This window comes from Manduca sexta, chromosome 1, assembly GCF_014839805.1.
Source record: "Manduca sexta isolate Smith_Timp_Sample1 chromosome 1, JHU_Msex_v1.0, whole genome shotgun sequence".
Lineage (NCBI taxonomy): Eukaryota > Metazoa > Arthropoda > Insecta > Lepidoptera > Sphingidae > Manduca > Manduca sexta.
Genome location: NC_051115.1, coordinates 4,794,679 through 4,819,380, shown reverse-complemented (window position 1 = coordinate 4,819,380; position 24,702 = coordinate 4,794,679). Strand labels below are relative to the sequence as shown.

The 24,702-nt window shown below is 38.8% G+C and overlaps 1 protein-coding gene across 1 annotated transcript; it reads left to right on the top strand.

Moving 5' to 3' along the window:
• The first annotated feature begins 744 nt into the window (after positions 1-744).
• Positions 745-23,184, top strand: LOC115452983 (gelsolin, cytoplasmic). Its single transcript, XM_030181606.2, has 19 exons — positions 745-861; positions 3,015-3,089; positions 3,264-3,456; positions 4,351-4,466; positions 4,900-5,077; positions 5,657-5,745; positions 6,383-6,496; positions 7,301-7,432; positions 8,329-8,443; positions 9,438-9,558; positions 10,026-10,164; positions 11,290-11,428; positions 13,035-13,129; positions 14,172-14,297; positions 15,540-15,660; positions 17,521-17,669; positions 19,370-19,480; positions 21,511-21,636; positions 22,989-23,184. Exons 1-19 carry the CDS (start codon positions 799-801, stop codon positions 23,043-23,045), a joined length of 2,259 nt encoding a protein of 752 aa, XP_030037466.1. The 5' UTR covers positions 745-798; the 3' UTR covers positions 23,046-23,184.
• Positions 23,185-24,702: the final 1,518 nt, after the last annotated feature.

The following is a 24,702-nucleotide window of genomic DNA, read 5'->3' as shown; positions in this document are numbered from 1 at the left end:
TTCAACTATTTTTCGGATTTTATCGCGGTTTTAATTATTTTAGTTTTCTCCCGACGAGCCCCCCCCCCCCTGACCATGAAGGCTGCAAAGTCTTCGAAACGGGAGAAAATTAAAATATAAAAACCGCGATAAAAACCGAAAAATAGTTTAATTTTAATGTCTAACATTCGCGTAAACATAAGAAATCATTATACAACTTACAGACATACAAACATTCTTTCATACAATTTCACCTTTTATATATTTCTATACAAATATTACGTTTGCTATGAGATAAGAAAAAAAAAAGATAACCTAATGGCTAATACACGCACATCACCGTTAAAATGATTATTAGTGGAATGAAAGAGGTATTAGTGGAGGGGTACCCTCCCCTCCCCTCCTAGCAATGGTATGACTAATGTATTATAAAACACTAGCGACCCGCCCCGGCTTCGCACGGGTGCAATGCTGATACTAAATACACTACAGAAAAACTGTGAACGTTGTATATAAAAACATAGTGGCCCGCTCTGGCTTCGCACGGGTATAACATAACAAAATAACAGTATTTCTCCACTATTTAATGGATGTTATTATACATATAAAGCTTCCTCTTGAATCACTCTATCTATTAATAAAAACCGCATCAAAATCCGTTGCGTAGTTTTAAAGATTTAAGCATACAAAGGGACATAGGGACAGAGAAAGCGACTTTGTTTTATACTATGTAGTGATCATCCTATATACGATAGTGCTTATCTATCATCAATATGAATATTAGCATTCTACGAAAAGTATTCGTTGAAGTCGGTCGATATGGAACATCCTGCTTTTGAAGAGGCTGGTTCGGAGCCGGGAATCAAAATATGGACTATAGAGGTAAAAATATTTATACTGAGACATTGTCCTTAGTAATACGGCGTGTTAAACGTATTTCTAGAAGCTATTTAAAATTTATGAAACATATAGAAAACTAAACATTGCTAAGATATCTTTATATTAGGTATTGCTCGTTTAATTATTTTTATAATGTGGGTATTTGTTCATTTAAAGTGTAATAACATGTGTAATGATGAAAATGCCATTTCTTTTGCAACCAACACCATTAAATAGACAGTTTAATAAAACTCATTTTGGTAGTTTATTTTTTTAAATTACGTAAAATTTTATTTAAGAAATATATTTATAATTTTTTTTAATTGTGCGCCATATTATGGAAGAAACAACTCAAGGCCGTTTGCTCGCGGTAGGGTATTTACCACTAAGTTTAATTCTACATTATCCACCATAGACTGGTAGACATTTTCATAGCTTCTAAGTGCAAATGAATAACTGTAGTGGAATTACATAATTTATACAATACTTAACTTATATAAAGACATCTCAACTTATATCTAGACTTACTTATATTTAAAAAAATTTCATCTAAAATAATTTCAAACTATATAAATAAATATATGAATATTTTAAAACAAAAATAAATCATAAAACTTTAATTGTACTTATAATATTTGGTTAAAACTTGTACATATAAAAATATATACAAGCGCTGCAACAATCATTTTTTCGGACTGATAAATAATTGATGGTGAGCTAGTGACGTGGCTTCCCGACTTGCCGAGCGGTGAGTGAAGATAGCCGATCGTCGGCCTTCGGATCGGCTTCCGTGCATACCCGCCGCAGTTTCGAGCGACTGCCGGCCGGCGCCTGCAATTAGCCATTCACTCAGTCAGATATCATAATCCAATGTGATAGGCATGACGCATCCCTGATTATTGTAGTCGGCTGAACGAAATAAACGAAATATATATAATGAACAAGGTGACGTGGTCATTCGTGCAAAAGAAAAGAAGAAGGGAGCGAAACTGAACCGACTGGCCAGCGGACCTAGTAGTCTGCTGGACAGTCGGTCAAGTGTATCGTCGACGTAGTCGTCGGCGATACACTTTTGTTTGCATTTTGCTTTGGATCGGACGGACGTTCACAATCGTTGTATTTCGCTAGCTTATTTGATTAAAATAGTTGTCATTTTGTAAATGAATAAAGTTTTTGTTATAAGTACTAAATACTATTTTAGTTGTTAATGTTGATTTGTAAACTAATAAATGTTAAAACCTACCCCCTTATTCATAAACATTATTATCTAAGGACGGAGCAATGCTGTGATAACAAGTCTGTTTCTCGGTGCTGACGGCATTGCAGACTTCGCAGTGCGTAGACATGGGGCCGTTGTGATCGGCTAATATTGAAATACAACTTGAATCTAGTTGACCGTCAGATAAACAAAGCTGAATAAGCAGCAAGCCAGATAAACAAAGCTGAGAAACAGACTTATCACAACAATGCCTAGTCCTTAGATAAATAATATTTATGAATAAGAGGGTAAATATATATTTATTTACCAAAAGAACATTTTAGACACGTTACCAGTGACTCATACTTAGCTAAGCCTGTTTATGCGAGTCATGAGTAAACATTAGCATGGTATTTTATTTCATTATTAAGGTTTTACAGCAAAATTTCACTTCTCATTTATACTTATTTTATGCTTGACTTCCTTCGGTTTCTTATGGTGGAACAAATAAATTTTTACTGGATGATAATAACATCAGCCCTGTATTATATACCGTTTCACTTCGTCCCGTTTCGCCTCTGCTACTGAGAGGGATTAGGCTTTAGTCCACCACGCTGGCCTAGTACGGATTGGTAGACTTCACGCTAGTAGTTGTTATAGGGAACTTCTCAGATATGCAAGTTACTTCACAATGTTTTTCTTCACCGTTAAAGCAAGCGATAATTCACAAAGAATACCCACAAAACTTTAGGAAAGTCAGAGGTGTGTGCCCTTGGGTTGTGTACCTCCGGACATTCGTCTCGGCAGTCCGTTCCACAACCAACTAAGCTATCGCCACTATTATTGGTATAACATGATGGTAATCTTGATAGGCCATAAACACCCAGGACCTGGATTTATAAAATACTTCCAATCCACTGCGTCTCTTTGAGATATTAACGATTCTTTTTTTTTTCAGAAATTTGAACCGGTACCCATTGACATAAAAGTCTATGGTAAATTCTACAATGGAGATTCCTACATCGTTTTAAAGGTAAGCTAATTGGCAGTGGTCAGCTAATTTGTTTTTTAACCAGCGTTTTTGGGTCTGAACCTTGATGACATTCTATTGAACTTGAGTCCACCATCAGATGCAGTGTGGACATTTTGCCACGCAACTATAAAAACCATTAAGTATAATCATAATAATATACACCTGGATTTCCAGACCACAGGAAACGACACCACAGCGCTCTCTCACGATGCTCACTTCTGGCTGGGTGGCAAAACTACCCAGGATAAGATGGGATCTGCTGCAATCTGGACAGTTACCCTGGACGATATGCTTGGAGGCAAGGCGGTGCATCACAGAGAAGTGCAAGGACATGAGTCTAGCTTGTTCCTGGGTTACTTTAAACCAGGTAAGTGTGTGGGCTGTCGCCCTAAGCCAATAGGACGTTTTATTAGCCTATTACGGAGATGGGGAATTGTGTGTTAGTCTTTGGCCTTTGTTACCTGTGACGCATTCTTGTGCGCTCGGTTTCCTAAGCGAATGCACGCCCGCACGGAGGGGCCTTCGTCGCGGCTCTAGGCACACGATTAAGTATGTATGCCTCTTGGTTGCTAATTCATATTGAGGGCTACGAGGGCTCGCGAACATTTCCTTGCTTTCTCCCCTCCTCTCATCCTAAGAGAGTTCCTTTCCTTCCCCCAAAATTCATTCTCATCATTTCCTGTTTCCCCTTTGTTTTAAATCTTGGGACCATTAATTCTACCCTCCTTCAGAATCGCCTATAGAATATGCCGGCAAAGATTCAATATTATATTTTTTTTAATGTACATGTATATTAAATACTATCTTATGATATTGGCATTCATTTGACAACATTTAATCAGATATCGTACATGAGGACGAAACTGTTGAAAGCTGATCATAATCTGAGTGGAATATATATTTTTTCTTGCTTTGCATGATGAGACGAGGCTGACGTTCGCCTGATGATAAGCGATACGACTGGCCATAAACAGTAGAAACACCAGCACCTTGAATTACAAAGTATTGTTTGGTATTCCACTGCGCTCGCCATCCTGAGACATGAGGTGCTAAATCTCATAATGTCCAGCAGTTACACTGACTACAATGTCCTTTACACCGGAACACAACAATGACTACGCACTGTTTGACAGAAATAGCCATTGCAGTAGGACCTACCCAGGCGGACTCTCACATATGAGAGACCTACTACCAGTATATCCTAGACGATTTTTTTATTTAAACTCGTAATAATTTGCATTAACGCAATTTATGTTTATAGCCATCAGATACCTGGAAGGTGGCAATGAATCAGGCTTCAATGAAGTGGTGACCAATGCTGGAGCAGAGAAACGACTCCTGAAGCTGACAGGGTGCGACAATATGAGGATCGAGGAGGTAATTCTACTTTGTACAATTGTTATTTTGATTTGAAATAAATCTTTTCGGGTTCCACCCTCTTTTTTTATAGAATACTACCTGATAGAATTGTTATATTGTATCGAAATAAAAATAATTTTCAGATTGCCTACCCTCCTCCCCCCTCTATAGTAAATTAAAATACAAAAAATTGCAATAAAATCCAAAAAGTAGCTCTATTTTGATGCTAACATTCGCGTAAGCATAAGAAATCATTGTGATCTTATGTGTTTAGAGGTGTTCGAATTACGGGGCAAGATCCTAAAACCAGTAATGTCATTCATTTAATTCATTCAGTCAATGATTTGATTCCACTTCAATGTGCTAAGTTTATAAGCAACGTCGCTCATCCTGGTTCTATGGTGGAGTTCTTCATTTCTGATTTTATCTCCATACTTTCTAATATGCACAGGTGCCAGCGGAAAGCACTTCTTTGACTAGACAACACTGCTTCATCCTGGAGGTGGAACATGACATCTTCGTGGTCATGGCGCAAGGAGCGAAGGCCACCCAGAGACGAAAGATCATCAGCATCGCCAACAAGCTAAGAGATGAAGAACATAATGGCAGAGCTACTATTGAAATTATTGGTGAGTGATTGAAGGGTTCGTGAAGACGTAGTTAGAATGAATGACTTATTTATTTTATGAGAGCATGGAATAGTGGCCTCCTGCACCCGATGGTTAACTAATAGAGTGTTGACTGAAGAGAGATGATAACCTCTCGTCAGTCGACACAATTATGCCGGCCTGTTGCAACTGGATGTATACATGCTGATCCTTGAACGCGACATACGTGGCGACATATGAGTTTTAACAACTTGTGTACGGTCGTTATCCGGCCGGATATAAAATATATCCTATCACCAGCGAAACTAATTTAAAAATAGTTCAAAACCGCTCCGTAACCATGAATGCTACAGTCTGTTTCTCAGTGCTGACGGCATGGCAGCCTTCGCAGTGCGTAGCCATAGGGCCGTTGTGATTGGCTAATATTGAGATACAACTTGAATCTAGTTTGCTGTCACATAAAGTTGAACAAACAGCAAGCCGTCAGATAAACAAAACTAAGAATAAGACTTGTTATCACAGCAATGCTCCGTCCTTAGATAAATAACGTCTATGAATAAGGGAGAAGAAATCATTATGCTATCAATTGTCTGGTTTTAGATGAGTTCTCATGTGAAGAAGACTTAAACAAATTCACTGAAGCCCTAGGCGGTTCCATGGATGACGCGGAACAAGACGACTCCACTGAGGTAACCTTATAATAATAAATTTAGACTCCATATACAGTAGCCTCAAATGAATACCTCCCAGCTGAATGTCAGCCATGACGGCCAATCTCAACGGACATCAGCCAGAAGATATTATAGTACACGAGTGTGTGCAATACACAAACACTCTTTGTTCCTTCTCATAGTCCCGTGAGACGGCAAACTAATATGATCGGAGAAATCAGGCTACTTATTTTGTTTATAACTTTTATAAAACATATACGTATACATTTTAAAGCAGAAGAAATCATTGAAAGCTGGTGAAAAATTCATAAGTTATAAGCCATTGAAATTAACTAGTAGGGTTGAGTGTCAAAAAATAGAAAAAGGACGAAATACTTGCATGTCACGTCAGCGGGCATAACGATGCGTGCGAAGGAAAGAGATGGAGCGATATCCCCACTTCACACACTCCTGCACGTAGCAATTTTTAAATATGAATTACTGCCTCATTTCTGATCGATTTTTAATGCTGTTTTCACAGGACTTCTTGTTTATACTAATTGCTGTTACATATTGAAAAATGCACGAAATCAAACATAGTCAAATTGCGTCATCTTTTCTCTTTCGTTTCCTCTCAGCTTTATTAACTAGCATTTGGTATACCGTTTCTTTTCAGGGTTACGCGAGAGCTGATCCCTCAGCAGTGTATTTGTACCGAGTGTTGGTTGGAGACGAGCTCGACCTGGTCTCTGTTGGTAAACCTTACAAGCAGAGTCAACTGGCTTCCAGTGTAAGTATTCATATTATAAATACGTAGATAAAATATTCGGGGGGGAAATTAATTTTGAGTTTTTTAAAACATAAAGTTAGCCATAAAAGTAGTCGAATCTGGTGTAAGTATTCATATTATAAATACGTAAATATTCGGGGGGTAATTAATTTAGAGTTTTTCAGAACATATTATTATCAACCTTAAAAGTAGTAGAACAATTCAAAATTTCAAATCGTCTTTAAACTTTTATGTTCGCCTCAACAATCGTTTTTTCTTCCACTAAAATAAACTTCAAAAGTTTAACTTTATTTTAGAAAAAGAAAAAATATGATTGACGTTAATGTGTTTTTTTTATAAAAGCCTGGCAAAGTGACCCCACTGCACCTGATGATAAGTGGAGTGAGATCCAATAAAATGTCAACTGACGAAAGACGATTACTCCGTGGCAGTCGACACAATTATACCGGCCTGTTGGAACCGCATACACAGGCTGATCCCGGAACGTGACACTTACGTGGGTCACTACGGCGGGTTTTAGCATCTTGTGTACGGTCGCTATCCGGGCGGATATAAAATATATCCTACCACCAGGATGTTACATTTGCCAGTAATCATCTCTGATCAGACGACATTTTAACTGGACTCCACTACGTCTACCATCAGGTGCAGCGAGGAAACTTTGTCGCTCCGTATAGAAAAAAGTAAACACAGAGATTTGAGTTTTAAATGTCTAATCTTGAAGTCTAACACTCGAGTTCACCTTTCAGAAATATAACAAATACATCTAATTTTCCAATCCAATTCTAAAACCTCTATTTGCAGGAGATCTATATTCTGGATACTCCCTGCTCCGGAGTATACATCTGGATAGGGTCTGAAGTGGACCCCGAAGTCAAGAAGAGCTACCACACCACAGCTGACAAATATTTGGATATGAAAGGATATCCTAAGTGGGTACGTATAGGTTAATTGTTATTTTTATTTTAATCCATTAAATAAATAATAAAATAAATAAAACTCTTTATTCATCACGTAGGCGAACATAGTTGCACTTATGATAAGTCAAGGTACATGAGAATATTTAATTATATAATAAAATTCCTCCAATGAAGTGGTTTATGTTGAGGTTGCATATACAAACACAAATCCTCTTTATAATACATCTACTAGCCCAAGAGTTTATATAAATACAGACATTTTATATTGGACACAAAAGAGATGAGACTACAATGTAAACAAAGAACCCATCTCAGGCTGGCAGGAAAGAAAAAAAAGAATAAAAAAGATGTATATAATCTTAATAAATACAAAGTGAAGAACGCGTCGCGATCCTCACCGGTGAGGACAATAAAAGCCCTAACCTAGCTAACCTACCAACCTTTCACTAACTACCTAAGCGATGACTACCCGAAGAAGAAAGGCAGAAAGACACTCCGGGCTTTTTTTTGTCATCAGTTGTCCATTCAATATTTTTTTTTCCAAGTCTTGTATATAATGTCAGATTAGTTAAACTAATTGTAAAAACTAACCCCCTTATTCATAGACGTTATTTATCTAAGGACGGAGCATTGCTGTGATAACAAGTCTGTTTCTCAGCTTCGTTTACCTGACAGCCAACTAGATTCAAGTTGTATTTCAATTTTAGCCAATCACAACGGCCCTATGTCGGCACTGCGAAGGCTGCCATGCCGTCAGCACTGAGAAACAGACTTGTTATCACAGCAATGCTCCGTCCTAAGATAAATAACGTCTATGAATAGGGGCGTAATAATGTGTCCCCTAAATAACATGTGACGAAGGAAATAAGACCCAGCGGCGTAGATACTAAACAACAATTTACTTTGTTCCAGGTTAACATTACCAGGGTAACAGAAGGATCAGAGAGTTCCACCTTCAAACAATACTTCCACGGCTGGGATTCGAAGACAAATGTTGCTTCTGTCAGAAACTATTTGTCTGATATCGGTATGTTACTATTCATAGCTTACTATACGCACTCTTAATAAAATAATGACCTATTTCAAAATTGTTAATTTGTGGCAGTCGTCGGAAAACTAATTATTAAAGATGGGTAAAAAATAAAACCTATAGCATGAAAAAAAGGGAAAAAACTGGTCGCAAACAGAAAATGATTGACGATTCCCAAAAATTGGCAATTTTGGAATGGGTCATTATTTTATTAAGAGTGCGAATAGCTTTTTGGGCATTGGACCCTGCTGTCAAAACCGGAGGAAACCAGCGACTGCAGGGACCTGGAGAGTTAGGATATTAATGTGTGGAAAAGAAAATATTCAAGACCCCTCAGGGCTCCCCTAGAGGAAAATGAATCCTCTTAGGATGGATGAAGGGGAGAAGGCTAGCAAATGTTCGCCAGTCCCTAAAGGCCTCTATATCTTATAACAACCATGAGGTATATACACTGAACTGTGTCTAGGACCGCGACAAATGTCCCCCCGTGTGGGTACGAGGTGTGAAGATCGAGCGAAGAAGAATTGCCTCAGAGGAGCATTAACAATAGGGGACCGTCCTGTGTTTGATTTTGTACATTATTCTATATGTAATGATTGATAATACGAAAAATTAACCCTTCTGCGAAAACTGCATTAAAATTAGTTAAAAAATGAGCCAGTAATTCATATTTCAAATATTACTTTGTGCCGAAGTGGGCGCGAAGTGGGGATATCGCTTCATCTCTTTCTTTCGCACGCGTCGTAATGCCTGATGACGTCACACGTGGGTATTGCGCCTCTTTTCTGTTTCTTGTTACTTACCCCTTCTACCGAAATTGAAAGACTTATAACTTGTTGATTTTTTAACGGATTTACATAATTCTTTCTGTGTTATAATTTATATAACGTAAATATTTGATAATAATAAAAAACAAAAATGAGTCCGGTCCCCTATTGTAGCTGCTCTATCGAAAGCTAGGATTTGCCCCTCTACTACAAATTTCTTCTAGACGCTGGTTACTTCTCCGGCGACTCCGAGGAGTCTGCAGCAGCTGCCAAGGCGATCGGGAAGAGCGCTGCAGCCCGAGGGTTCATGCCTGATGCTGGACTAGGGACGCTTGAAATTACCAGGTTAGACAATCGAGTGATATGAACATAAATAGCATGACGCTTTGATTCAAATACACGAGCTTGTTCGCCTGATGGTAAGCGATACGACCGATAAACAGTAGAAACACCAACACCTTGAATTACAAAGTGTTTGGTATTCAGCGCTCGTCTGAGACATGAGATGTTAATTATTATGTTCAGTAGTTACACTGGCTACAATGTCCTTCAAACCGGAACAAGAGTGACTACACACTGGCAGAAATAGACATTGCGGTGGTACCTACCTGTTTATGGTCGGTCGTATCGCTTACCATCAGGCGAACGGTCAGCTCGTCTCGTCATTCAAAGTAATAAAAAAAAATCCGTTAACAGTCGCACGTCGGCTGAGAGGCCGTCAAATAATTAAAAAACATCTCTCATCAGTAACAATCTGGACCCTAATCCATTAACATAAGCTCCAAAGGGGTCACTTAAGACTTTTTTTCCAGGATTGCTGGAGAAAAAGAGAATATCACAGAACAGTTTGCATCTGGTATATCCGTGTTCTACCAATCCGAGGTTTATGTGGTTAAATACAAGTACACCAACGAGAATGGAGATGATGCAGCAGTTATATACTTGTGGATTGTAAGTAACAGCCATCTTTCATCGATATATATGTACTACGTACTAGATTTGGCGTTCCGAACATTCACTGTGTTCGACTGAATTGAACTGCAACCCATTCAAACTGACTAGTATGGTCAATATTGACAGCTTGTAGTTGTGTACGGAATGGCGCTAATGATAGAACTCGAGTCTAAGTGTTAAACCTGGATGTGAATAAATATTAGTCAAATAAGTAATTTTTTTTGTTGTTCAAGTGAATAAATAGGTTATAACAGTGACGTTTTGGTCGCCATTTTACTTCAGATTTTGAACATAGTTTATATGGACGTTCGTGTCTATAGTGTTGGAGATTGTAACCTTCGTCGTGACTTATTATTTTTTATATGTTCTATTTTTAGAACTATTTGTGTTTTGTTTGCCATAGTTACTTCTCTTTAGTCCGAAATAAACACTCATGTCAATAACATCTTTTTACTAACTTTATTTAATTACTAAGAACATATACCATATAGATTATACGTCAATGTTTAATATTGACTGTCTCGAGTTGCACCCGTTTTATTCTGGCGCGAAAACCACGGCCGTGGCCTACTCGATTTGTTAACAAACAATATCAACTCGAGTAAAAACTTAAGTGACGTTGATTTTTTTTATGTTACGGCATAATAATTTTCTTCTTTTACTAGCTATAACTTTGTTTGCCGTTACCGTATAAAAAAGAACCCTTTGCCACTTGTTTAGGTCTTCTTGTTTATTTCAGCTATAACTTTAATAATAATAATAATAATATCAGCCCTGTATTTTATACTGTCCCACTGCTGAGCACGGGCCTCCTCTACTACTGAGAGGGAAGTCCTTAGTCCACCACGCTGGCCTAGTGCGGGTTGGTAGACTTCACACACCCTCGAAATTTCTACAGAGAATTTTTCAGATGTGCAGGTTTCCTCACGATGTTTTCCTTTACCGTTAAAGCGAACGATAAATTCACAAAGAATACACACATGATTTTTCAGAAAAGTCAGAGGTGTGTGCCCTTGGGATTTTAACCTGCGGACATACGTCTCAGCAGTCCGTTCCACACCCAACTAGGCTATCGTCGCTACTTAGCTAGCTATAACTTTGTTTCATCAATAATTCTTGCAGGGTGCTGATGCCAGTAATGATGATAAGGTTGCTGGATACGAGCTGATGACGAGTTTGGAGGAGGAAGCTGGTGATAACGTCATCTCCGTGAAGGTTCCTCAAGGGAAGGAGACTAAACACTTCCTCGCTATATTCGAAGGTAGGTATACAGGGTCATTTTGACATTACGTTATATAATAATAATAATAATATCAGCCTTGTATTATATACTTGCCCACTGCTGAGCACGGGCCTCCTCTACTACTGAGAGGGATTAGGCCTAAGTCCACCACGTTGACCTAGTGCGGATTGGTAAACTTCACACACCTTCGAAATTCCTATAGAGAACTTCTCAGATGTGCAGGTTTCCTCACGATGTTTTCCTTCACCGTTAAAGCGAACGATAAATTCACAAAGAATACACACATGATTTTTAGAAAAGTCAGAGGTGTGTGCCCTTGGGATTTGAACCTGCGGACATTCGTCTCGGCAGACCGTTCCACACCCAACTAGGCTATCGCCGCTTTTACGTTTTATTTTGACATTACGTTAATAAATGAAACCTCATACTCATCTTTATCTTTGCTAACATCACCTAAAAACATAATAAGGAATATTTTCACCAAAAATTTCGTTTTTACTTCTAACGTCCAGACCTCGCTCGAGGCGTAACCTCAACTCTGTTACGAAATATTGAAAATCATTATGAAGGCAATAATCAGTGCGATTTACGTATTTTTACATCTGTATATAGCATGACGTTTCTATCCCATAGGGGTAGGTAGAAACTATGGATTGCCTCTATACACAATTCTGTCTTTTTTTTTTTTCAAAATAATTGTAGCTGGGTTTTTCCATCTTAAAAATTACTCAGTCGCAGCTCGGAGTCAGAAAGTTGGAGGTGTGATACCCCCGTACTTCGGAAAACACGCAAAGCCGTTGGTCCTGCGCCTGATCTCTCTCCGGTGATGTCGGCTTGCCGTCTCACCGAACTATGAGAGTGAAGAAACAGAAATTGCACCTGTGTATTGCGCACACACTCGTGCACTATAATATCTCCTGCGTACCTGGCTGATCTCCGTTGAGATTGGCCGCCGTGGCCGAAATTGGGCTAGGAGGGATTCATTCTGTCATACTTCTCTCGCTTCCTCCACCTTCATCAATCTTTTCATGCATTCTTATTTGGGTACTTTTACCCTGTCCTTTGCTAATATCATCTGACATTCGAAGGTTGGGTACAGTCGACCCCTATTAGCTCTTCCATCCACATTCGCCTTATCCTCTTTGTCAGTCTATCATCCATCCTCTTCAAATGTCAAAATCACCTTTGCATACTCTTCTCAATTTTGGTTACTTCATTCTCTGTCACTCCACAGATGTCCATCACCTTAGTAATCCGCACTCTATCATTCACTAGCGACCCGCCCCGGCTTCGCACGGGTGCAATGCTGATACTAAATACACTACAGAAAAACTGTGAACGTTGTATATAAAAACATAGCGGCCCGCTCTGGCTTCGCACGGGTATAACATAACAAAATAACAGTATTTCTCCACTATTTAATGGATGTTATTATACATATAAACCTTCCTCTTGAATCACTCTATCTATTAAAAAAAACATCAAAATCCGTTGCGTAGTTTTAAAGATTTAAGCATACAAAGGGACATAGGGACAGAGAAAGCGACTTTGTTTTATACTATGTAGTGATAGTCCCTTCAGACATGCGTCTAAACATACGTTTTTATATATTTTTATTTGGTAGGAAACCTGGCGATAGTCTACGGCAGCAAGGACAATGACTACAAACCAAAGAATTCCAAAGACTCCTTCGATGATAACGGCATTCGTCTTTTCAGGGTGAGTTATGGAGATGCGAAGTAATTTTTAACTGGCAGTGGCGTAGTAGTTACTAGAGTTGCCAACTTCTTCGGGGAAATATAGTATTTTTCAAAATATTAAAAATTCACTTCATAAAATTATAGTATTTTTACGGGAAAAGCAAAAAATAGACAAATATATGTGTTACTGATTTATTTCTATGAAAATTGAGATTCATGCTGTCCCATCACTCAAAAGTAAGGGAGCGTTCATATATTTTTAATTAACGATTTTTATGTTAGCTGTAGTAACGATATTCGACGATTGTGAACGTCCGTTTGATTCTAAGCAAAATGCAAGCAAAAGTGTATCGCCGACGTAGTGGTCCGCTGGCCAGCCGGTTCAGTTTCGCGCCCTTTTTCTTCTTTTTTCGCACGACTGACTACGTCACCTTGCTCATTATATAGTACAGTTGGCAACTGCGACTGCAGTGAGGTCTCAGGTTCGATCCTGAGTTCAACAGTGGTCAGGGTCCCGAGCAGCTAAGTGCAACAAGATGTCCCGAATGCGTCGAAGACCACCGCTGGTTTTCGTTGGTATGCCGATGGTATAAAGGATTTTTTTTTTGTGGGACTTTACGCCCCACTCTCGGTCCCCCTATCCAGGACAATGGTTATTTTTTGGCTTTTTTCTTTTTTATTCATTATTTTTTTTTTTACATTTTTCTAAGGTATACATGGGTTAGGGACTCGGTCCAATGCTCGCTCAGATGCTATACTCAGTGACATTGAGCCGTAAGACCGGTGAAACAAACATAACGGTTCCACTCACCTCTAAAGCGATAGCTTGACTAGACCCACAATATTGGGTTTTGTCGCACCCCCAAGTAGCGACAGTGCGGGTTTTCTTAGAGAAAGAAATAGGTCCCACAGTATTGAGGTTTGTCGATTCCTTATCATCCCAGAGTCTGGCTGGAGATAGCCTCGTTACTATCACATCATGGGACGATATACACACAAAAGTAAGTGGGTGCTCCAGTTACACCTCTCCCTTTTCTGTTAAAAATGTTATCTTGTTCTAGGTGGAAGGTACCAAGCCAGGAGTGGACATGAGAGCCGTCCAAGTCCCAGAGACTTCGGACACCCTGGAGTATGATGATGTATTCGTTCTGCAGACGCCAGATGCTGTGTATGTCTGGAATGGAAATGTGAGTATTTCGCTGTATACTGTACAACCGCACATCTGCATACATCAACATATAATAATATCAGCTCTATATTATATACTGTCCCACTGTGGGCCTCCTCTACTGAGAGGGATTAGCCCTTAGTCCACCACGCTGTAGTGCGGGTAGACTTCACAAACCCTCAAAAGTCCTATAGAAACTTCTCAGGTATGCAGGTTTCCTCACGATGTTTTCCTTCACCGTTAAAGCAAGCGATAATTCACAAAGAATACACACATATTTTTTTAGAAAAGTCAGAGGTGTGTGCCCTTGGGTTTTGAACCTGCGGACATTCGTCTCGGCAGTCCGTTCCACAACCAACTAGGCTATCGCCGCTGACATTAATATATATGTACTAAGTATTTAATCTGGCGTTCTGTACACTCATTGTGTTCGACTCATCTGTACTGCAATCCGTACACCTGACTTTAGTATGGTTTCAATATTGACAGCGTTTGGTTATGTACAGAATGGTTTTATTCTTATACAAACACAAAGAGTTCTAAACATCGATATATACATATTATGTACTACGTAATAGATTTGGCGTTCCGAATATTTACTGTGTTCAACTGATTTGAACTGCAATCCTTTCAAACTGACTTGTATGGTCAATATTGACAGCTTGTGGTTATGTACGGAGTGGCGCTCGTGATATAAGAACTCGAGTCTAAGTGCAAACCTGGATGTGAATAAAAAATATTAGTCAAATAAGTAAAATTATTTGTTGTTCAAGTGAATAAATAAGTTATAACAGTGACGTTTTGCCATTTTAGTTCAGATTTTGAACAAATAGTTTATATAAACGTTCGTGTCTATAGAATATACGTCAATGAAAATAACTATATTGTTTAATATTTAGCAGAACATAAGGATCATACAAAAGTCCTTTGTATATTGCTAATAAAACTATATATATAAAGATGAATCCCTATTTGTCTTGGTCACGCCATCACCCGTGAACGGCTGGACCGATTTCACTTATTTTTTTTTTGTTGTGTTTGTTATTGTCAGGAGAAGGATCTTATGAAAGAAAAATTCAAAAATTGCGCGGAAAATTAGAAAATTTAAGAAAACTTAACGACAATATTAATTTTACATAACTGTCAGTGGTATGAAATAACTGTCAGCGATCGACAGAATGCGCGTGTGCATACATAGTTTAGACGGGACAACGTCTGTCGGGTCAGCTAGTTAATAATAAATCTATGTATTCATTTTTAGGAATCAAGCGAAGAGGAAAGAGAAGCTGCCTTAAATTTCGTGAACATGGTCGTCGGCGAAGAGAAGGAAGTCACTCCAGTGAACCAAGGAGACGAACCTGAGGAGTTCTGGGCGGCGCTCGGTAATTATTGCTTTGTATGAGGAGACGAGCTTGCCATTCTGATGGTAAGCGATACCGATAAACAGTAGAAACACCAACACCTTGAATTACAAAGTGTTTGGTGTTCAGCGCTCGCCATCCTGAGACATGTTAAGTCTTACGTTCAGTAGTTACACTGGCTACAATGTTCATACCGGAACACAAAAGTGACTACAGAATGCTTGGCGGTGGTACCTACCCAGGTGGACTCTCACTCACTTTCATTTACACACTTTGCGTAAATATTCACGGTTTTAGACGAATTGTTGAAAAAAAACCAGAAGGTATCAACATACCAGGTATAGTTCCAAGCTATTTCAGTGCAACAAGATACCCCGTAGCCGTCCCGTATGCGCCTAAGGCTACCGCGGGTTTTGGTTGGTAAGCTGGTGGTATACAGGGGTTAGGGACTCGGTCCAATGCTCGCTCGGATGCTATACTGGCGAGTGATATTGGGCCGTACCAGTAAACCAACATAACCGTTCCACTCACCCCACAAAAAGTGGTAACCAGTCTTTTCCCTACGGAAAAAAGGCATCAACTTATACAAATATTCCCCTCCTTGCATCGATGCCCCAATGCTAGGGCTCGTGAGTTATCAGGGAAATAGTCCTTCGCGCACGATGTTGTGCCATCTGGTTCCGTTTTTGGCGACACGAACCGCTTCAGCCACATTGATGTTGAGTGTGGTGCGGACCTGATCGGTCCAGCGCATTAGATTCCTGTCTCTCTGTTGTAGAACCTCTTGTTCTAATATAATTTAAAAATTAAAAACATAAATATCTAATGTCAACTCGTGTAAAACATGTGCTCAATGATAAAAAAACATTCTCTGAATTTATCCGTATTTTTCATTTTCAAGTATAGTATTTCATTATTTTTACTACACTCTCGATCTCTTGCCGTCCATTCGTCCAGTGATTGTCAATTTTTGGAGGTTATCCCCTGGTTTGCGGGCGATATAGCCAAAAAATTCAAGGATTTTCCTCAGGCAAATTTACAATTATTATAAACTCTCAATTTGTATGTTTCGATATCGGTTAGAAGTAAGAGTAATAATAATAATAGTTGAGTAATAATAGTTGAACGAATCTAGAAGAAATTTCACTCGTGAATAAATATTCTGTGTGGCGATACAATTAATGGAAACGCCATTTCGTCAACACCGGAACCGATGATGCATTGACATAATTGTAGTGATAACGCACAGCATACTAGATGGCGATAGACGATACTGACTTGCGATAGCAGAATTTGCGCAACGCAGTATATACTACCGAATGGGAACCGTTGGAGGGGCCGCGGCCGGTGACTAACATCTCGATAGCTACTTTTATTTATTTATTTAACATTTAACAGGCTTAATAAAGTTACAATGGTATTTTGTTAGTCGATAGCATCGAGCAACCAAGTAGGTTTATATTGATGCTATCAGAGTTATCATAGTAAGTAGTAAAGTAAACTATCGAATCTAAAAAATAGTGAATATAACTTTTTAACGTTTCGTTATCTATGTACTGTTTATTACCAAACCCATTAAAAAAATTGTCATTTATTAACTTTTTTTGGTGAGTTTGGAAGTGAGTTAGTAAATAGAGAGAGCTGAAAGGTGTATGACAATCCATAGATAACAAAACGCTATAAAATTGTAAATAGCAATTTTTACAAATACGATAGTTTACTTAGGAGCCATTGATCTGTCTGGAAATCTTTCCCTTCCATAGACGAACGCAACCATCTGTTCCTCTACAATGCAATCTATACGCCGCTAAATTCTGCATTATCATAGAGATTTTAGTCCCGTCCATAGCCACCCTTAGAAAAATAATTGTTGTTTTTAAGGAGGAGTTCCAGAGGAAAAGTCAGACCCTTCAGGATGGAAGCTGGCCGTCAACCGCAGAGTGACCACTCCTCGCACCTTGACTTCTGTGACCGTGCGCGTTACTGGGAAGATCAAGTTTGAAGATTTAGATACGGAGTTTTCTCAGCAAGTGAGTATATATGACAAAATGTTTTAAAACTATGTTTAATATTTAAAGTCTCGTGTTACAGTGTTACCCCCTTATTCATAGACGTTTTTTATCCAACGACCGAGTAAAGCTGTGATAACAAGTCTGTTTCTCAGTGCTGACGGCATGGCAGTCTTCGCAGTGCGTAGACATAGGGCCGTTGTGATTGGCTAATATTGAGATACAAGAATAATAGCCAATCACAACGGCCCTATGTCAGTTTCTCAATGCCGTTGGGCACTGAGAAACAAACTTGTTATCACAGCTTTACTTCGTCCTTAGATAAAAAACGTTTATGAATTAGTTTCTAAACTGCACCGAAACGGCTTGATCTATTCTTATGATTTTTTTTTATATATAATTGGTAGGTGTGAGAATCGGTTGTGAACTATATTTAACCCCTAAACGATGAGGATGTCCCCAATATTTTTTTTTCTTTTTTGGACAACATTTTTTATTTTAATTTTATTTGATTTGAATATATAAAACTCAAATTTTTCACCCTTGTACCAACCCATGTTTTTTAATCGGGATTTTAATATTTATAATTTTATTTAACTACAAAATATTTTCTAGAAATAATCTATATACTATTATATAAAGCTGAGGAGTTTGTTTGTTTGTTTGAACGCGCTAATCTCAGGAACTACTGGTCCAAATTGAAAAATTCTTTTTGCGTTGGATAGCCCTTTGTTCGTGGAGTACTATAGGTTATATATCATCACGCTATACCTAATAGGAGCGGAGCAGTAATGGCTAATCTCAGGAACTAACGGTCCAAATTGAAAAATTCTTTTTGCGTTGGATTGCCCTTTGTTCGTGAAGTGCTATAGGCTATATATTATCACGCTATGACCAATTGGAGCGGAGCAGTAATGGCTAATCTCAAGAACTACCGGTTCGAACTGAAAAATTCTTTTTGTGTTAAATAGCACTTTGTTTTTGAAATGCTATAGGCTATATATCATCAAGCTATGACCAACAGGAGCGAAGCAGTAATGAAACATGTTGCAAAAACGGGGAAAATTTATTAGTTTTGAGAGCTTCCGTTGTGTGCGCTGCGTAAACAGTTAAAGTAATGCAACGATGATGTATGACGGGATTGTTCCTCTTAAAAAGTTCTACAAAAATATATTATAAAACAAAGTCCCCCGCTGCATCCGACTACCTGAACGTGTTAAACTCAAAAACTACCCAACATATTAAGATGAAATTTGGTATGGAGACAGTTTGAAGAAGACAGGCACCCGGGAAAATATATAGCGTGACTTTTATAACGGAATACTTTAGCCTGAAAAACTCTGTAACGCGGGCGGAGCCGCGGGCAAAAGCTAGTGTACTTATATGGCAAAACGACATTTAACGGGTCGGTTATTTATTTTATATGGGTATACCTTATAATTTTATATTAGGAACTACTGGTTCGAATTGAAAAGTTATTTTAGTGTTGGATAGCCCATTTATTGACGAAGGTTATGTAACATCACGCTAAGACTAATAGGAGTGGACTGTGGAGCATCAAGGAAAAATGTTGCGTAAACGGGGAAAATTTATTCCTTTTGAGAGCTACCGTTGTGTGTTCTGCGTAGTTTCGTAATTTTTTCTCATTAAGTACATTAATTTTGGAACAGACTCGGCTACATACTCGTCCATTAGTTATTAAAATAACTCTTTCTTCCCAGGATTTGGCTGAAGACGGCGCCTACATCCTCGATGCTGGAGAGGAATTGTACTTCTGGGTCGGCAAGTCGGCTCCCGAACGCGTCAAGAATGCACGAAGTGACATTATTAAGGTGAGAAATAATATATTTTTTTAAAGACAGTAAACAGTATATAGATCGGGCATCAGGTACAATAGGGTACCGGACTCATTTTTGTTCTTTACTATTATCAAATATTTACATAATATAAATTATAACACTGAAAGAATTATTAAAATCCGTTAAAAATTAACAAATTATAAGACTTTGAATTTCAGTGGAAAGGGTAATTTACAAGAAACAGAAAAGAGACGAAATATCTACATGTGACGTCATCGGGAATTACGACGCGTGCGAAAGAAAGAGATGACGCGATATCCCCACATTCGCCCACTTCTGCACATTACAATATTTTAAATATCAATTGCTCGCTCATTTTTTAACCAATTTTAATGCAGTTTTCGCAGGAGTGCTTCTTTTTCGTATTATTAACCATTACATATAGAATAATGTACAAAATCAAGCATAGGCCGGTCCCCTAATGTATGCTCCAAAAGTTATTCTTCTTTTATATTATGGCAGCCATCGTTTATTTATCGGTGATTTTTCAAATGTTGAGTAATAATAGATGCAAAACAAAATGAGACTATAAAATCAGATCGCCTTTTTCATGTCTTTTCGTTCCAAAAGTATTACCAAACACATTAAACTATATACTTAGTTAGTTACAAACCGGACATGATGGCCAAATTTTTGCTCCAAAAGTTGTTACCCATTGGCAATAAGTCGTTTATTTGAAATTTCTGTGACATGTCACAGCGTCCTTAGATATTAATACAAAAAGTTATTTACAGAAAATATGCTGATGTGTCAATTAAAATCGTACAAATCCCGGTATAGAATAAAATATAGAGTACTAGCGACCCGCCCCGGCTTCGCAGGGGTGCAATGCTGATACTAAATACACTACAGAAAAACTGTGAACGTTGTATATAAAAACATAGCGGCCCGCTCGGGCTTCGCACGGGTATATCATAACAAAATAACAGTATTTCTCCACTATTTAATGGATGTTATTATACATATAAACCTTCCTCTTGAATCACTCTATTAAAAAAAAACCGCATCAAAATCCGTTGCGTAGTTTTAAAGATTTAAGCATACATAGGGACAGAGAAAACTTTGTTTTATACTATGTAGGGATTGTACATTGGTGTTTTGCTATTTCACAGTAGATTGAGTAACCATAACATAAGCGCAACTTTTTTGTATGACAATCTTCCCAATGTCCTACATAATCTTAGAACTCTGGTAATTATCTGCTATATTTGATTTGTACCGGTACAATTAATATACACCGCCATCTCGGCAACATCAATGGAACTACGAGAAGAGTAATATGGTATTGACATAATTGTATTGGTAACGCACAACATTCACGCTAGATGGCGATAAACGATACTGACTTGCGATAGCAGAATTAGCGCAACACAGTATGTATATATACCATCTCTGAATAACCGTCGGAGGCGCCGCGGCCGGTCACAAACATCTGCCTGACTGGAGATCTTCCCTTCCATAGAGGAACGCAACTATCCTGGAAATCTTTCCCTTCATATAGGAACGCAACCATCTGTTCCTCTACAGCGGTGTCTTACCTATACACCGTTAAAGATTACATCTTTTTTTAAATATAATTATACAGGGTCATTTTGACATTGCGTTACTAAATGAAACCACATACTCGTCTTCAGCTTTGCTAACATTGTGCCAAATTATCCATTAATAACGAATATTTTCTCCAAAAATACTGGTTTTTGTTTTCGGATTTTTTGTAGTTTTATGCGAATATGGCGTGTGCGTGAGTGTATTTCTGACTGAAAGTATGATATCGCCGCCGCAACGAATTCCCTTAGAGTAGTAGTAGTGGCATTAGGGCGCGTAAAAATAAAATTACTTTTTATTAATATTTATATTGTTTGAAACTTACAGTTTTTTATTTTACATCTACGACTCAAGCAACTTATTGTAGTGTTATTTCCAAGTAGATAAGTATGTGGTTTCATTTAGTAACGCGATGTCAAAATGACCCTGTATTCATGAAATGTAATGTGTTTTACCAGAGCTATATAGAAGATGACGGCATGGAGCGGACGATAGAGACGGCGATAGTGATCTCCATTAAGCAAGGCGCAGAACCAGCTGTATTCAAGAAGATGTTCTCATCGTGGAGTGATGATATGTGGGAGGTAAGGATATTAAGAGAGGTATATTTAGATATAAAGCGGCGATAGCCTAGTTGGATGTGGAACGGACTGCCGAGACGAATGTCCGCAGGTTCAAATCCCAAACACACCTCTGACTTTTCTAAAATCATGTGTGTATTCTTTGTGAATTATCGTTCGCTTTAACGGTGAAGGAAAACATCGTGAGGAAACCTGCACATCTGAGAAGTTCTCTATAGTAATTTTGAGGGTGTGTGAAGTCTGCCCGCACTACAGCGTGGTGGACTAAGGCCTTATCCCTCTCAGTAGTAGAGGAGGCCCGTGCAGCAGTGAGACAGTATATAATATAGGGCTGATATTATTATTTTATTTATTTTTTATAAAGCACAAATTTAAAAAATCTATTCATAACTTACTTTTTACTAATGTATTTTAAACTGAATATCGCAGGCTTGAGATTTTCTCATAGTTATGACTTATAGACGTCTGTTGCTTCTTTGTAAAGTTTTCTGTTAGGAGAAAATCTATATACATAAAAGAAAGTGGTGTTAGTTACACTATTTATAACTCAAGAACGGATGAATCGATTTGGCTGAAAATTGGTAGGGGTAGCTTAGAACCAGCAGACGGACATAGGATACTTTTTATCCCGTTCCCACGGGAACGGGACGTGACATAAGACGTGGTATAAGAAAGCAAAATTTGGTATGGAGATAGTATAAGACCCTGGGAAGCTATCCCGGGAAAATATATAGCGGGACTTTTATCCCGGAAAACTCCTTCACGCGGGGGAAGCCGCGAGCAAAAGCTAGTTAAAATATAAAATACTAAAAAAAAGTTTAACTTTAAGTCTAACATTCGCGTAAACATAAGAAATCTTCTCTTGTCATTGGACCCCACTCCACTTACCATCAGGTCCAGAGGGGTCACTTTGCCGTATAATAATAATAATAGCAGCCCCGTATTATATACTTGCCCACTGCTGAGCACGGGCCTCCTCTACTACTGAGAGGGATTAGGTCTTAGTCCACCACGCTGTAGTGCGGATTGGTAGACTTCACACACCTTCGAAATTCCTATAGAGAACTTCTCAGCTTAGCAGGTTTCCTCACAATGTTTTCCTTCACCGTTAAAGCGAACGATAAATTCACAAAGAATACACACGTGATTTTAGAAAAGTCAGAGGTGTGTGCCCTTGGGATTTCAACCTGCGGACATTCTGCTTGGCAGTCCGTTCCACACCCAACTAGGCTATCGCCGCATATTTTTTTTTTGTGACACGGAGCCTAAGCCAGTTTTTGTACTAAATTCTAACACATGGCAACTATTTTAGAAACTGGTGGAACTAGCCCTTAATATGTATTTATTTTTTTCAGAATCTGACATCGTACGAAGACATGAAAAATGAAACTAAAGCGTCCAATAGTCAATAAGTTTTATTATTTATATTTTTTATTTATTGTAAAAGCAATGGCTTTTATTAACTATCAGGCAAGCCGTTAGCTTGTTTATTTAATTGTATAACATTTTGCACCTGAATTATAACATTTTATTCTAATAAAATCAATATGTAATGTATGTTTGATTTTCTTTTGGACCTTCACTATATTTCATGCAAAGAATAGAAAGAATTGATATACCTGCCGACCTTTAATATACACACACACACACGCGCACTCAAAGGCAAACGCACACACACACATACAATACATACACATATCATACACACGCATACACTCACACGCTCTTAGTTTAAAAATAACAGCTCCTAATTATTAATGTAACCTTAGGTAACGCCGTACGTGAGAATCATGGTATCCATATTACGTATAAGTTTGACTGCCTCGGTGGCGTAGTTGTAATTGTACAAGATACAAGTACGACTACCGCGCTGAGGTTCTGGGTTCGAATCCCGGGTCGGACTAAAATAATTGTGACTGGGTTTTTCTATCTTAAAAAATTACTCAGTCGCAGCTCGGAGTCAGAAAGTTAGTGTGATACCCCCGTGCCTCGTGCACGTAAAGCCGTTAGTCCTGCGCCTGATCTCTCTCCGATCATGTCGTCTCACCGGACTATGAGAAGGAACAGAGAGTGCTTGTGTATTGCACACACTCGTGCACTATAATATCTCCTGCTGATCTCTCTCCGGTAATGTCTCACCGGACTATGAGAAGGAACAGAGAGTGCTTGTGTATTGCACACACTCGTGCACTATAATATCTCCTGCTGATCTCTCTCCGGTCATGTCTCACCGGACTATGAGAAGGAACAGAGAGTGCTTGTGTATTGCACACACTCGTGCACTATAATATCTCCTGCTGATCTCTCTCCGGTCATGTCGTCTCACCGTACTATGAGGAGGAACAGAGAGTGCTTCTGTATTGCACACACTCGTGCACTATAATATCTCCTGCTGATCTCTCTCCGGTCATGTCTCACCGGACTATGAGAAGGAACAGAGAGTGCTTGTGTATTGCACACACTCGTGCACTATAATATCTCCTGCTGATCTCTCTCCGGTCATGTCGTCTCACCGGACTATGAGAAGGAACAGAGAGTGCTTGTGTATTGCACACACTCGTGCACTGTAGTATCTCCTGCTGATCTCTCTCCGGTCATGTCGTCTCACCGGACTATGAGAAGGAACAGAGAGTGCTTGTGTATTGCACACACTCGTGCACTATAATATCTCCTGCTGATCTCTCTCCGGTCATGTCGTCTCACCGGACTATGAGAAGGAACAGAGAGTGCTTGTGTATTGCACACACTCGTGCACTATAATATCTCCTGCTGATCTCTCTCCGGTCATGTCGTCTCACCGGACTATGAGAAGGAACAGAGAGTGCTTGTGTATTGCACACACTCGTGCACTATAATATCTCCTGCTGATCTCTCTCCGGTCATGTCGTCTCACCGGACTATGAGAAGGAACAGAGAGTGCTTGTGTATTGCACACACTCGTGCACTATAATATCTCCTGCTGATCTCTCTCCGGTCATGTCGTCTCACCGGACTATGAGAAGGAACAGAGAGTGCTTGTGTATTGCACACACTCGTGCACTATAATATCTCCTGCTGATCTCTCTCCGG

What these genes read in the sequence shown, in the direction of transcription:
- LOC115452983 (XM_030181606.2), top strand. Translation starts at nt 799, where the DNA reads ATGGAACATCCTGCTTTTGAAGAGGCTGGTTCGGAGCCGGGAATCAAA. An exon ending in AACAAGACGACTCCACTGAG is followed by an intron (nt 5,746 to 6,382) that starts GTAACCTTATAA and finishes GTTTCTTTTCAG; the next exon opens with GGTTACGCGAGAGCTGATCC. An exon ending in ACGGCATTCGTCTTTTCAGG is followed by an intron (nt 13,130 to 14,171) that starts GTGAGTTATGGA and finishes ATCTTGTTCTAG; the next exon opens with GTGGAAGGTACCAAGCCAGG.